Genomic DNA, 16206 nt, shown 5'->3' on the forward strand with positions numbered 1-16206 from the left:
CTTTATTGATTCAGATTTAGTATCAAACAAAACCCAAAACACAAAATAGAGAGAGGGTATCAAGATTTTCAAAAGAGACTCACCGTGAGTCTTGACTCTTGAGATGAGAAGCCGATGATCAAGCAGATTTGGAGCTCCTCTATGGCTTCGCGAAGATGGTCCTCGGCTTCCTGGAGGCGGCGCTCGGCGTCGACGTTGTCTTGGAGTGGCGGCGATGGTGGAGACCCTACTGTTGATGCCATTTTCGTCGCACAACCACAGTCACAACGAGAAGAGAGGGTGGCATGGGGAGGGCGGTGAGTGAAGGCGGCGGAGGCAGATTGGCGTGAGAGGGAGTGTGGAATGGAGGCCAGAGTGAGGCTGTCAGAAGACTGAACGTGAGAGAGAGGAAAGTGTGAGAGTGAAATTTGAAAAATGTGGGGTATGTAAGGTAGGGTTTTCCAACTTTTGATTTTATACTCTAATTAGTTTTAGTTTAATTATATATTTACTTAGTTTAATTATAGGTGATTAATCTAATGGGTTTTAAAATGCTCTATTTACTTAGTTTACTTGGCCGAATCATTTGAATTTTGAAATGAAATGATGGAGGCCCACTGCCCAATTGTGAATCACTGAGTTGTATTAAAATGAAATGATGGTTATGGGAGGTCCACTGCCCAACACAAAGCTGCCAACCAAAGCATATCTCATTGATCTTAGAGAGTCAGAGTCAATATTTACAAAATATTATATATTTAATATAAAATATAATATAATAATATATTTCGGTTCGGTTTGGTCGGTTCGGTGTATTAAAATTTGCCACTGAAAACTGAACCGAACTTTTCGATTTTTTACATAATAAAATAGAAACCGAACCGAACCGAAATTTCGTTACAGTTTCGGTCGGTTTGAAGCGATTTTTTCGGTTCTTCAATTTTTTGCACACCCCTACAAAATAACCTTGACTTGAACTTAAGCTGTCCACAAGTTTCCTAGTACGAGTTTTTGTAAGAGAAATTTAAGAGAAATATAGCCTTGTTTTTGTAAACGTGGCTAAAAAAAAGGCGACTATAACCCGTGTTTTTTGTAGTGATAACCATTTAAACATGATCATTTTGATGACAACCAATTTGACCTTACTAGTAAACTAAAAGCTCAACAATAGATTTTGGTATCACCCAATTAACTTCAAATAAACCCAAAATCATGGACCACAAGTCTAAAGCAATAGGGCAATGTAGTAAAAGGTGATCAACAGATTTACCATTATATTTGCGCATATAAGTTATAACACTATTACCTTTGCACATATAAAAATTTAATTAACTAACGTTGTATTCTGCGCTTCAGTCCTATTATATTATAATTTTTCATTCTTCTGTTATGATATTTAGGATTCATTATCTATTGCATAATTCGGATTTTTCCTCTTCTGGACTATGGATGAGTTACTCACTAGGTTGTGATAACTCGTTTAGAATTTATTTGACTATTTGACTATTTTTTTAGAATAATTTATGTTCCTTAAGTATTTGGGGATATATGATGATGTGGGTTCTTTCAATACCAAGTTGTCAAGTGTATTAAACAACTGAAATTGGATGTGAAAACTTGCGAGGCGAGAAGCTCTAGCCTTTATCCAGAGCAAGCTTCCTTAGGTTCCCATTGGGGAGTATGATAAAATCACATGGGTCTCCTCCAAGACTAGTACCTATCTTTGTACAAACACTTGGGATTCAATTCGATACAAAGCCCCTATAGTTTGCTAGTGGATACTAATACGGTTCTCAAAGGCTATTCTTAGAGGTGCCTTCATGGTTCATTTACTTGACCACCAAAGATAGACTAAGAAGCTGTAGTTACATGGGGGAATCCTTTATGCCTACAAATGACCATTAATTTTTATAGAATTACTGTATTTTTCTTTCCTCATTTTTTCAAATGCCATAGAATGACAACAAATTGTTAGATAAATATTATGGAGGAAATAATAAATTGACTCATAATGTGTCCACTTAAACATGATATTGAAGTGGTGAGAATCCTTGAGTCTCACATAGGAAATAATAAAGAATATGAGTTTAGAGTTGGATATTGGGTTAGGCCTTAGGCATGTGTGGACTGGGCCAACTTATCCAATTAATAATAATATTTTATTATTTTATTTTTTGAGCTAGTAAGTCTGTATACAGTAGTTATTTCTAAAACAGTGTGTTTGTTCAGTAACGTATATTTTCATAGTCCCTCATTTATGAAAAATAACTTTTTGAGAAACTCTCCCAGAGAGAATTTTTGTGCATTCATTTGAGTCAAAGAGAGAGAAAGAGACATAGAGTAGTTCACAGAGCATGGACTTTGTGTGCTTCTCGTCTTTGCTGTAAATCATTTTATCTTGGGAGGCAGACGTCCGTGAGTTTCAAAGAACCGCAGATCATGTGAAGGGCAAAATCTGCTTTAAGGAGATTGTGTCAAACACAAGACTTGATCTAAATAATTCATCCTTCATGCATTTGGTCTATGAGTTTTTAATTTTTTGCAGATTTCTTCTTATATATATACTATATTTATTTATTGCTTTTGTCTATCACATCTATTTGTGTTATTGCTTATATTTAGATTTGTATATTGTTCCTTTTGGTTAATCACAAAAGTAAATTGTTAAAATATATCCAACACAAACTTGTGTGAATAAACAATATGCCGCTAAATTACTATTTGAATTTGCTTAACGGTTTATCCAATGCACTTGATTGAAAACAATCAACTCTTCAACCATCCCAAATCAAAGAAGCACTCATAACACAAAATACTCCTCCACCCATAATGCAAACTTTTTGAAAATTGGATTAAAAAAAATAATATCAAACAAGCTTATTGAAAAAATTGAGTATTACGCAAAACCCAAAAATACCCTTCCACCCATAATGCAAAGCACTAGCCTTTCAAATTCTTATTCAGTATCCCAATTCAAATACATAGTGTCTGTTTGGGAATAACTTATTTAGCTGAAATTAAAAACTTTTTACTGAAAGTGTAGTAGATAAAAATAAAAGTTAATTAAAATAGTACAGAGGGACTCATGAATAGTACGAAAAAGTGCAATAGGACTCATGAATAGTAGCAAAAATAAACTGAAATTGTAAATAAGCTGAAATTTTCAACTTGTCCCAAACGGACACGTAGTCAACTCTACCACCATCCCAAACCAAAGATGCACCTAGATTCGACAAATGGATTGGATTTGGGTTGGGTTTATCGGGTTATATATTAGATTTAATTCAGGTTAGAGATTCATATTTATTCATATGTAGATAATAATAATAATGTTTTCGTCTTCCTTTTCAATACAAATAAGAGACCAAATAACAAATTACTCAAAAATAAAATTTATAATACTTAAATTTTTAAGTTTACACAATCTATAGTTGACCAATGATTTCATCACCATAAAAGAACGGAAAACCAAGACTAGGCCTGTACACGGTGCGATGCGGCCGGTTATGGGGGGGAATTTTGCACCACACCTATAGGGTGCGGTTTGCCCTCATGCTTGACCGCACCTAACATATGAAGGGTAAGAACTGGTCTACATCAGGTTCGGTTGACCGTAGCGGGACGGTGTGGTTAATTCAGTGCAAAAATAAAACAAACAAATAATTTAAAAAAAAAAAAAGTAAAAAAAAAAAAAAAAAACAAACAGACAAACATGTTCAAAATTTTTCACAAAATTTTCAAACAAATTCTCCATCTTTCTAAAATGCATTGCAAGGAGAAGCAGTTATATATTGAGCATTATATAAATTTTCATACTTGGAAGAAAGCATAGAAAGGAGAACCATAGTAGCTAGGTATTAAGCATCAAAACATTCTCTTGAAACTTCTAGATAATAGTTGTGACAAAGAGGAGAAATGAGAGGGGAAACCTTGGAAACGGTGGCATCTAGTGGACGACGGTGGCAAAGGCAGGGGCTGAGGAATGATAGAGAGAGAGAGGGGAAAGGGGGAGAGGTGGCCAAGAGATTAGAGATAAGAGAAAACAACATTTAAAAGAGATTCAGAAATTTAACCTACAAAATAAAACGACGTCGTTTTGAAGTTATTATTAAAATTAATATCAGTTCCAAAACGACGTCGTTTTGTATCAAATTAAAAAAAAAAAAATAATGGAACAATGTCGTTTTAAATCACTAAACTTAAACGCTATTTTTTTTTTCTCTTCTTCCTTTCTTCTCCTTTCTCACTTTCACGCCTCTTTTCTCTACTGCTACACAGCACTGGTACTCTATAATCTATATCTCTCTCTATAAATTTCTTTTATTTTAAAATTGAAACATGATTACATATACATATACATATATGTTAAACTATATATATAGATATACAGACATGGCGGTCAGTTTGGTTACACATCGGAATGCAAAACCCACAGCCGCTCGCCGCATCGGCCGTCGTCGGTACTCGCAAATCGTCTTTGACCACCGCGCCATACACCTCTGGTGAAGCTCAAATGGGTGCGGTTCGGATCGGTGCAGACCGGTTTTGTCGACTGCGGGCAGAATCTGAACAGGCCTGACCAAGACTAAATGTCATGGACCAAAAAATTGTTTTTAGGTGTGGTATATCATGATTTTCATCACTATAAATACTAAATGTGCATGTAAAATTGAGAAGAATGAATATATTGTATTCTCCCATTGGAATTTGATATGTGACCCAAAAAAAAAAAATTATAAACGAGTTAAGTTCAAGTTGATCTAACTAACCCAGAGTAAAGCAGGTTGGGTACAGGATGACCTGTTTTTTAATATGTGCGATTAAAAAAAATCCCAAGTTGGTTGAGTATTTTTCTTCAAGTTTAGGTTGGGTTATCAGGTGTGATTCCAATATTGCCACGTCCAGATGCACCCATGCACTCTACTTCGAAATCAAAGACACACTCAACTCCATCACCACTAAGGGGAGAGTGAAAGGGAAAGGGTGACAAAAAAGAGATAATTGTATAAACTTTTGCGGGCTAAAGGGCATTTATGTGGCCAAATTTTGTCCTTATGATAAATATATGCATAAATTTTAATTAAAAATATGTTATTACTAAAAATGTGCAGTGTTATAATGTATAATTAAGCAGGTTGGTTAATTGACAAGTTTTTGTTAAAACACCAATTGGTTTTTTGTGTAAGATTTTTGTCAATAGATTTTACTAATTGGGCTAGTTAGAATCCATAGTTGAGCAGGATTTTAATGCTCCATAACAAATGCCAATTTTAAATGATTTGCCACTCAAAATATAAAATACTAACCCTTAAATTTATTTATTTATTATTTGTTTAAGAAAACAATGAAATTTTTTTATTAATTCATAATAGTCAAAGTTGTACTCATGATTGTCAAAATCACGATCTTGGATCTTATAATCCTAAGATCTTACGATCCTACCCCATAAAAATGATCTAGATCAGTGTAGAATCTCGTGTGGAGTAGGATCCTTATAATCTTAGATGATGGAATGTAAGATCCTACGATCTCCAAGGGATCCTATCCTATAAAATCAATTTGAATCGGTGTAGATTGTTCATTAACTGATGTATCTAGTTAGGTTTAGTATTCTACTTATTTGCTTAGATTATGGCATTATAGAATGTTGATAGTTATTTTAATATTTGGTTGCTAATTAAACATTTTTTGAACTTTTGGATACGTTATGTTAAAACTTTTTTTTAAGAATCACATTATAATAAAACTTAAGTAGATTTGTTTCATTAGTATATATGTAATGATATATGATATACAAATTATATCATATTGATGCCGTTTTTTTATATGGATAAATTCATAATTTAGGTGATTATTCAAATATACAAAGTTACAATAAATGTTTTTTTTGTGTGTTAAGTTATAAAATACATAGAATCTTACTATTCACATTTTGATAATCTTATCCATGATCCACCTACTTTCAAGATTTTAAGTAGGAAAATGTTAACGAATGTCGTAAGAGCATTGGCTTAGGAACTATTTTTAGAAATATTTTATGAGAAAATGATAAAGCAATTAATTTTTTGATAGTTTTTTATATTTTCCATGAAAATGGTATTAAAACTTTCTTAATATAGTTTATTAACAATTACCCTAAGAGCACCTATTAACATGATTGAAGTAAGTAATATCTTAGTTTTGACAATCTTGGTTGTGCCTCCAAAAGTACAAAAAGCAAATCAGTAAGGACTCTTCCAAATTTCCAAACATACAATCCTTTAACTTTAACATCACGGGCTTTCTTGGGTCCTAGCTAAACTGGGAGAAGTTATACCCTACATCAGGTATATGCTTCTCCTCTCTCACAATTAGTGGGTCCCACTAGTTGTGAGAGAGAAAATATATACCTGATGCAGGGTATATTTTTCCCTAAACTGGAGAGCATCATCTATTCCCAATTTCCCTTCTTTTTGCATAGTTAGAGCATTCACATCAAAGATGTGAAAAATAATAAATCCTAATTTTAGCTCTCATCCTCTTAAAATGTCATCCACATCAAGGTTGATATTCTTAAAAGTTTTGACATCTTTGCTATAGTTTAGTGTCATCTTTGAAACCCTATTGTAGCAACAATCTCATTAATATATATATATATATATATATATATATATATATTATTAGATTTCTCTCTTCTCTCAATAATAAAATATTTTTTCTCTCCCTCTTTCTCTCAATCTGGCTTCTCTCTTTTTTCCATCTCTCAATCTTTTTCTTTTTCTTTCTCTCCAATCTCCAACATGTCTCTTCATCTCTCTTTTTTTTTTTTTTTTTTCTTCTTTCTCTTTTCTTTTTCTTCTCTCCAGTGCCTCTCTACTCCCTCTTTTTGGGTCATTCTTGGCATTTTTAGGTCACCGTTCTTGGCATTTTTGGGTTGAGGCCGGAGAGGCTATGGTGGCCGGTGGGTGGTGGTTGTTTTTGTGGATGGTTGAAATCGAGTTGGGGTTGAGATCGAGCTGGTTTGGTTCTAGCAAAGGAGCAGAGGAGCGTGGTTCTCTCTCTCTCTCTCTCTCTCTCTCTCTCTCTCTCTCTATGTGTGTGTGTGTGTGTGTTTTTTTTTTTTTTGTTTCATTGATGTTTGGGTGGTTTGTTTGGTTGCTAAGAAAATTAGAAAATTGATTGTTGTTGCTTGAAGTTAATCTAAAATAAAGGGTTGTCAATTTGGTGGTTTGTGGTAAGGGGTNTGAAGTTAAGATACCGCTATTTTGTTGAAAACTGAAATACTGTAGCAAAATAATTTTTAAATGTGTGAATAGGCCATGGGACCCATTTTAATGAAGTTTGTTGAAAAAAGAGTTTATGGGTTCCGTAAACAGTACACGGACCCACGAGAAAAGCCACCACAGCCACAGAAAGCGCTTTAAAAAAAAAAATGCAAACGCTAATAACCAATATCAAAACGGGTATTAAGTGTCCGTTTGACATGATTAATTTTGTCAACTTATTTTACGATTCAGCTTATTTTTATTACTATTCAGCTTATTTTACTACTATTTATGGCCAACTGCACTTTTTGATACTATTCATAAGTTTCACTATACTCAATTAAGTTATTTTTATCTTTATTTATAGTACTTTCAACAAAAAAAAAAAATATAATATTTAACAAATAAGCAAATTATAAACAGAACCTAAATGCTAAAATTTTAAAACATTTGATACAAATGCTTTTATACACTGTACCGAATATATGCGTTTATCTCTCACAATTAGTGCGCCTTACTCCTTGGTGCGACCACCATTTGCGAGAGAGAATGGAAACATATACCCGGTGGAGTAATACTTTTCCCTAAACGGCGGACGCAGGATTTCAAGCTAGGGGGGGCCGGAGATAAGCGAAAAAAAAAAAAAAAATCAAACACACATCCATATAGTCACTGGCGGAGCCAGGAATTTTCTTAGGAGAAGCAAGTTAGTTATGCCTACATTGTGTTAATAGGTTAAGCCTACATTGGCTCAAAATGCAAAAAACTCAAGTTAATTTGGCCCAAATTATGGCCAAAATTAAATTACTTTATTTCACAAACTAACTTTAAGTAAACTTGTGCCTACATTTTTTTCACTGTACTAAATTATTTGTGCTTAGGTTAATAGGTTTGAACTTACCTTTTTACATTTTAGAGCTTTTCTAAGAAGTTACATCTAATGTTTCAGCATTTAGGATAAAAAATTGATTAATAGGTATGAAATTTTGAAGATTTATACAATAATTTTTGTTAAAAAAAGTGTGAACAATGAGGTGCAAATTACTATTTAAGTGCAATTAGATCAAATCAAACAATTAAAAAATTATTAGTCCTCCTACTATTATCAGATATAAATAGATAATCTAATATTCTAATATAAACCACATTATTATATATTATATTATTATTATTATTATTATAAATAGATTTATACAATTTTTTTTTAAAGGTTTTCATGGGCTTTTGAAAACTCTTGAGCTAACTGGCTGGGGGGCCTGAGCTAAAAATCAAGGGGGGCCCAAGCTAAAAACCAAGAGCTCCAAACCTGTTTTTTTTTTATTTTACATACTAAAATTTTTTTTTTTTGGACCCAGGGGGGGCCCGGGCCCCCTTTGCCCTACACCTGGGTCCGTCCCTACCTAAACCGGAGAGCATCATCTATTCCCATTTTCCCCTAAACTGGAGAGCATTTCTTCAAGTTCTGTTCAGCCCACTCGAAAAAATGTCAGATTATCTTCCAAACGAGGTCATCATCGATATCCTGAAGAGACTCCCTGCGGATTCACTCATCAGATGCAGATGCGTTTGCAAGTCATAGTTCTCTCTAATCTCTACTCCTCATTTCATCACCACCCTCCTTAATTTTAATCTTTCCAAATCCAAAACCCAACACCAACTTCTCTTTCGCCATTACGACCATAATCTCTACAAACACCGCATCACTCTGCATTCCTCCAATGACCCATTTCCTCGCAACCATTTCTCCAAGTACCTTAATTATAGCGACCCAGCCATTCATATGCGTCTCCTTTGTCTCGACCTCGAAGTAGAAGATAAAGGCGGCTTCTTCGCATACCCATCAGATTTCGTTGAGTTAGATTGCTCACACAAACCCATCAACCAAATTTCAACAATCGTAGGTTCATCTAACGGCTTACTTTGTCTCACACATCGATATCGAAACGATTCCCAATATCAATATCTCTATGTTCTCTGGAACCCTTCTATTCATAAAGCAATTTTCCTTCCGGTACCTGACTTCAGATTAAATTCTAACCGTCACTATGCACTTTCTCACGGGTTTGGATATGATCCAACAACTGATGATTATAAATTGGTGAGGGTTGTGTACGTTGATGGCACTGTTCCGCCTCAGGTTGAGATGTACACCCTTCGCAGTGGCGGGTGGGGATACCTTACTGCCTCCGGTCCTGCCAATGTAATTGCTGACTGGACCTTATCGGTTTTCATGAATGGAGTGGTTCACTGGCTGGCTCAAACTCCAAATGGTGAAGGAAATATTCGAAATGTGATCGTGGTGTTTGATATTGGACATGAGGAATTTGATGAAATGCCTGTGCCTAAGAGTTTGGAAGGGATGGAACATTTGAACATGGAAGTTGCTGTGTTTCATGGGTTGCTTGCGCTTGTCCCGTGTAATGGAAATGAATGGGAATTGGAGGGGGAGGAATCTTATAGCATTTGGGTGATGAGAGAGTATGAAGTCGTGGAATCTTGGACTAAGCGATTCGATATTGACGTTGGAGTAGGATTAAGGAGGGTGGTAGGTTTTACAAAGAATGGTGAAGTTTTAGTGATAAAGGGTGGAAAGTTGCTTTCTTATGAACCTAGTAGCCAAGAAATTTTCAATCCTCACATTCGAAGTCGAACTGAGTCCTTTTATTTTAGTACTTATGTGGAGAGCCTTGTTTTGCTGAATGTAGAAGATGGAGAGTGAGAGGGCAGGTTAATTCGTCTAGTGTTAGTGAGGTAAGATACATGAAACTAGTTTTAAATATAATGCTAATTTTACACTAAATACAGAATGCTAATTAATCAAATTGCCGCCTAGTTACTGCTGTCTCTTTTTTGTAGTAAACCTTCAGGGTGCAGCATATACATATTTACATTCCTCAATCAGAACGCTTAAGTAATGCTAACATTGTGATTATCCAATATCTCACACGGCTTACTTTATTTGCATGATAGGGCAAATTGATCAGCTGTGACTAAGCATGAAATGATGAAAAGGTAACCTATTGATAATGGACTGCAGTGGTTTATGGTTTATTGGATTTGCTCAAACTCTTCTCATGTTATATATAGAGCTGTATCAATTTTTATTTATTTTATTTTATTTTATGAGAAGGAGTTGTATCAAAACTCCAAAGAAAATAAATCAAATACATCATCTAAGTTCATTTTTTGTTAGCAGAAGCCACACTTGATAATGAGTTACATATATCTCAAATGACAGTACTCCTTGTTCCTTAAAAAAGAAAGGTGGAGGGTGTACTCAGATTCAATACCACCGTATAACTTACCAATATAAGGAAAAAAAAGCCGCACTTAATTTGTTTCACCTATGTGCCTTTGTATTCCTAGTTGAAGTTAATGAATCATGCTTTGCTCATGTTGGAATTTTTAGGTTAATTCTTGTTTATTTCTAAATTCTATAGAGTATGCTTGTGAAGTTATTGCTCCTACCTGTCACTTTTTTCTTTAGACATGAATTTAAGCATCTCGAAATTTAATTTGTTTTGATCCATTTGGATTCCAATGGTAATATTTAGTCTCATTTAAGGGTGTGGCTTACCTCCAGTACTTTTTTATCTGAACATGTCTTTTTGTTTTAAATATTCAATGACAAGTGATAGTTAGTTTTAATCCCCACATTTTATTTAATTAATAGGTGATGCGACAATCTCTCATTAAAATAAAAGGAGATTCATTTTTAAAAAGTACTGGAGGTAAGCCAAACCCTTCATATAAAATGGCAAATGAGATTTTGGCCTCATTTGAAATAATGGTGATTTGTGAGGATATTGGAACCTAGTCATAGTATACTTGGCCCACTTGGAAAATTGATGGTGAAAATTTGACCTCATCTTAATGTTGGTGGGGATATTGGAAGTTTGGAATTTTTAATGTAACTTGACACATGAAAAAGGTTATTTCAAGATAAATTCTATCTTGCTTTGAGAGCTATTTGAGCATTAGCATTAGTATGTATAAAGTCTTACAAAATAGAAAAAATTGCTCATTTTATACATTTTGAGCAAAGAATCATCCACATCAATAGGTGTAAAATTGTGCATTTATACACAATTGCTACAATAATTGTGCATATATGCACTGTTACTGTTACTGTAGCTGTGCATATCATTATTATTATTATTTTTCCTCTCACCTCTCTTCTTTCTCCATTTGACTTCTCTCTCTCTCTCTTCCTCTAAACCGAATAAAACTGATTGACCACCGACCATTGTCCAACCACCACCGTAACAGCACCACCCACCACCGCAACGCAGCAACACCCACCATCACCACCACAACCAATTACAACATCTTATAATTTAACACAGAATTGACCCAAAAAATTAACAGAAAATTAAATTAAAATCAACCAAAAAAAAAAAAAATCAACCCAAAATAAACAAAAACACAAACCAAATTCAAAGGAAACCCAAAAAACCTGCTTTGCCTCAACCCAGAAAACCTGTATCACCTCGACCCAACTTCATCTTGACCCATTTCACCTCAACCCAAAAAATCCATGATTGGGTCATGGGTGAGATCAAGAGAGCTTTCAACCCAAAAACCTAGTGATTCCGTCTTGTTGCCGATCAGATTGCAAGAGAGAAACGTTGGGGTTTTGGTTGGGTCAGATTGAAAAACAGAGGACGAAGATTAGTGGTGGGTTAAGGGTGGTTCAAATTAAGAGAGAGGAAGGATGGAAAGGAAAAAGCCACATGTATTCTTTTATGGGTTGAGGGAAGGGGAGAATACAGAGGATGGAGAAACCAAGACAGGCTGATGAGAGAGAACCGGAGAAATTAAAGATAAAAAAATGATTATTTAATTAAAATAGAGCGTAAAATAGACAGACTGATGTAGTTATTTTGTAAAAGTGATGGTGTAAAATAGAAAAAGTAGGTTGTTAGTGCAAAATAGACAGAAAAATTTAGACTAACTGCTCTGGATGCTCTTATCACATTAAACTACTTACTTCTATTCGATTTGGGCTCCTAATAACTGAGAGTATTTTTTTTTAATTGAGTTTAATTATTAACATTGTAATTGGAACCTCCGCATTCTCATTTTTCATTCTTCTATTGTCAATTGTCAATTTTCAATTTGATAATTTGATAATATGGGGGGAGGGGATTTGAACTTGGTTATATCCTGATAAAGGAGAATATGTCATGTCATTGAACTACAAAGTTCTTGATGTCTTCTGTTAACATATCAAAGATTCATTATCAATTGTGTAATTTTGATCTTCATCTTGTGAACTATGGATAAGTTACTAAGTTAAATGAAGCTAGAGAATGGGAAAAAAATTGTTTGAAGATTGGTTGCATTATGTTAAGATTTAGAGATGAATTACGTTAGGTAACATGTTAGTATATTGTAATTTTGAGCCATGATGGTTTATAATCTAACTATTTATGATTCCTCTTATAAGGAAGGATATACAATTTGTCATCTTTAGGCTTTTATGGATACAAAAACTGACTTGGGCTCAATAGCAAGCTTGGTACTAGAAAATTTTTCTAGTTTGCCTAACACCTAGATAATTCTTCTTCCTAGTTTTTGTTATTTTCAACTTTAGAGGCAATTTTTCTTTTTGAAAATCTCATTCAATTTATTTGATTCATCCAAACATATACCCAATGCCTCTTTTTTAAGTTCAACCCTTTTTATCTCTTCCTAGAATATCTTAGCAATTTTCAAAGATTTAGGCTTTTATGGATACAAAAACTTACTTGGGCTCAATAGCAGGCTTGGTACTAGAAAATTTTTCTAGTTTACCTAACACCCAGATAATTCTTCTTCCTAGTTTTTGTTGTTTTCAACTTTAGAGGCAATTTTTCTTTTTGAAAATCTCATTCAATTTATTTGATTCATCCAAACATATACCCAATGCCTCTTTTTAAACCCTTTTTATCTCTTCCTAGAATATCTTAGCAATTTTCAAACATTTAGGTAATTCTTTACGAAGAGTTTCACATACATCAATTAAATCTACAGAATCATTTGTCTTTTTTATTTAAATTTTTGCAACCATTAGCAGTAAGGTCCTTAAAACTATCCGTGATAGCAAGGATCATGGATCACAATCAAAACAAATAGTCATATCAAGTGTATCTACTCTAATACCAATTGTTAAGGTTTTTTTAGACTCGTGCTTGATTTTACAACAAAAATAATCAACTTTAAATAATTAACCAGTTATGAATTCAGATTAATTTCCAGGTTAATTGCCATAGATTAAATATGTCCCCAATAAAGCAATAAAATAGTAAATTATGTGGAAATAACAAAAGACAACAGTACGGTGACTTAGGAAAACCTATTTAACAAACCATTTCACAGTAAAACTTGGAAGGATCTAACATGTCAATCTTAAGGTAAACATATCCACTATAATAGAATTTAAGTTTATATAATAGAATTAACCCTAAATCTACTGCTACCTCATGTAGTACTTACTAATATGACTACACGTAACTCTGAATCCACAGACTCTTCTACTAGTAAATTGTATTTCATGAATTCTCCACTTGTGACTCCAAGAAAAACTCTTGAAGGTTTAGGCTAGCAACTTTGATATAGATTGGATTGCTTTATGGCTTCAAACAAGATCTACATTGTGGTAGCAATAACTTCATGTTGATTTTTCTTTATTTTCTCTTGAACTCTGACATGTTGAATAGGAGGAGGCTCAGATTTACACTCTAAAAAGCTTAGGGCATTTGCTTCTCTAACCTTTTCATAAGTCATGCTTAATGGGCCTTTATATAGGCTCTCCGTTAAGGTTACAAAAACCCGTGTGTACAACTGACTAAATAAATTACGTTAGATCTAAAAATCTAAATTTGTGATTCTTGATCAGTTGAACTTGCAAATTCTTGGTTTTCTTCAGCAAATCTTGGGCTTTCTTCTTGGACATATAAATTTAGATTAAAAACTCAACAAGACTCAATCTTTTTGTCATGAGTTGCCAACAACTAGTCTGCTAGACCTAACTGCTACCATAACATTCTCTAGAACCTATAAAAGTGGATGTTTTGTGCACTATAAACGACTCTTTTAACTAAAAAAAAAAAATTAATAATCAAAGCTTTATAGCACAACAAAACAGATGTGCCAATCCCATCTCTCTTCACAGCGAAGAAACAAATGGAGAGAAGGGAAGAGTGTGGATAGACCCAAAGGTAATACAAAAGAAGGTACACTATGCGCCAGAGCATTTATAGATCTAGGAACAAAAACAAATTGTCTATAAACACAGCAAAATAGATCTAAAGTAAGCAAGCAAACCCGAAATGAGACAAGGGAAAGTTGATACATTATCAATAGCTTTTCAAAAATCACAAAATTTATAACACGAGGAAAGCATGTTCCTTTCACTTTTCCTCCTTATGATGAAGATGAGGTGAAAGAATCTTTTATTGAGGTCTGAGGCTGTGTGAGTGTGTGTACCATTGAATTTTGGACTTTTGCTTCCAGAGTAGTTCTCCTCTCACATATTATCCTGAAGCTTAGAATCTAACTGGTTTTGTTTTTCTATTTCAAGCTGTTCCAATCATGGTTTTGTAGATTTTCGATCTTGCCTTGCAACAACCTGATTTTGAGTTGTGAAGTGACTGTGTTCCTAAAACAATTTTTATTCCAAATTCTTAGCTAGGCTGCTTTGGTTGCTCTTAACTTGTTTCGTAATTTATAAGCATGAGTTATTTGTACAGACTTTTTCTAAGCTTGAGCTACCACACGACTACTGGTGATGTCCCTAGTACAGCCCATTTCAAACTTAAATGGTCTTAGCACGTATTGACTTTCCCCTTCAGCATCCAAGAAAATTGGACTATGCTCTGAAGCTTAAAAAGGAAGATGCAATAGATTAGCTTTGGGATCCAATCCATTTTTGCTAGTGCTCGATCCAGCCTTTCTTTCATACGAGCTTAACTATGTCATTGTTGGACCAAGTAAAAAGGGTTTCCACTGAAACCAAGATCAATGTTCATCCCCATCCACCAAACCTTGATTCCTCCATTTGATGAAGCTGCAAAAGCCTTTCCTCCTTTCTTAATTAAAAGGGGATAGTAGGGTATTGTAATCCCTTATACCCAACCAAGGTCCAGGGAAAGATTTAATTATCTCATTAAGACTAATAAAAAAGGAAGCTTTACTAACTCGATCATGGAGGCGAGTCAACAACCAAGGTTGGAATGAAGGAAGGGGAAAATATGCAATTCTTCCCGAAAATCCACAACTCTATTGGTTGATCAAACAAGGTTTTTCAATTACAGTTTTCTTTAATTGTGATTGAAAGAAGGGGATCAGTTGAAACTTGAAAGAAAGGACCGGAAAAGGTGGTTCATAGGTTTTGATAGTTTTGGCAGGGTTAGAGGTTTTCCACAAGATGTGGGCTGGGTGTTAGAGACGCCGTTGGATTTTTCTTGGGTTTCAATAGAGGATGGGTCGAATAAGGCTTTTCATTGGAAACCACTTCGGCCAGCATAAAGGTTGGACTTTAGGGGAGGAATTGGGCTGGGTTCAGATCGAGCAATTGGAAGTGAGAGCATGGGTTGTAACTTGTAAAGATTTTGGGTTGGTTTCTTATTTCAAAATGTGGGCCTGCGAGAGGCTTGACTGTAAAAATCATTGTGGAGAGGATGATTTAGCCCAATATCAACAGTGAATTTGGATTGATTAAATGGGACTCAGATCAGGACTTTGAAACTTAAACGTCTTGGTTGGTCTTTGTCAGTTGAAAAGATTCCAATAGGAGGTCAAGAGAATTTGGTTCAAAATGACAATACTTTCATCCTTTGTGAGAGGGATTTGGTTGCTATTTAAGCCAACGGGATCCCCTACTTTTAGTTGGGTTTGATTACATACGCTAGCTCTGGGATTCAGCTCGTGTGTAAGCTAGTTGATTGGAGTGTTAGTGGGGAATTCTTGAAAGAGAGAGGGGGGGGGGGGGGGGGGGGGG

At 34.6% G+C, this 16206-nt stretch overlaps 1 protein-coding gene across 1 annotated transcript; it reads left to right on the plus strand.

Annotated features, from left to right (window-relative positions):
- The first annotated feature begins 8798 nt into the window (after window positions 1-8798).
- Window positions 8799-10680, plus strand: LOC112040892 (F-box/kelch-repeat protein At3g06240). Its single transcript, XM_024073824.2, has 2 exons — window positions 8799-9974; window positions 10194-10680. Exon 1 carries the CDS (start codon window positions 9004-9006, stop codon window positions 9940-9942), a length of 939 nt encoding a protein of 312 aa, XP_023929592.1. The 5' UTR covers window positions 8799-9003; the 3' UTR covers window positions 9943-9974; window positions 10194-10680.
- The last annotated feature ends 5526 nt before the right edge of the window (window positions 10681-16206 follow it).

Source organism: Quercus suber, unplaced genomic scaffold (assembly GCF_002906115.3).
Source record: "Quercus suber isolate HL8 unplaced genomic scaffold, Cork oak 2.0 scaffold_391, whole genome shotgun sequence".
NCBI classification, from domain to species: domain Eukaryota; kingdom Viridiplantae; phylum Streptophyta; class Magnoliopsida; order Fagales; family Fagaceae; genus Quercus; species Quercus suber.

Coding starts and splice junctions, on each gene's coding strand:
- LOC112040892 (XM_024073824.2), top strand. CDS start 9,004: ATGCGTCTCCTTTGTCTCGACCTCGAAGTAGAAGATAAAGGCGGCTTC.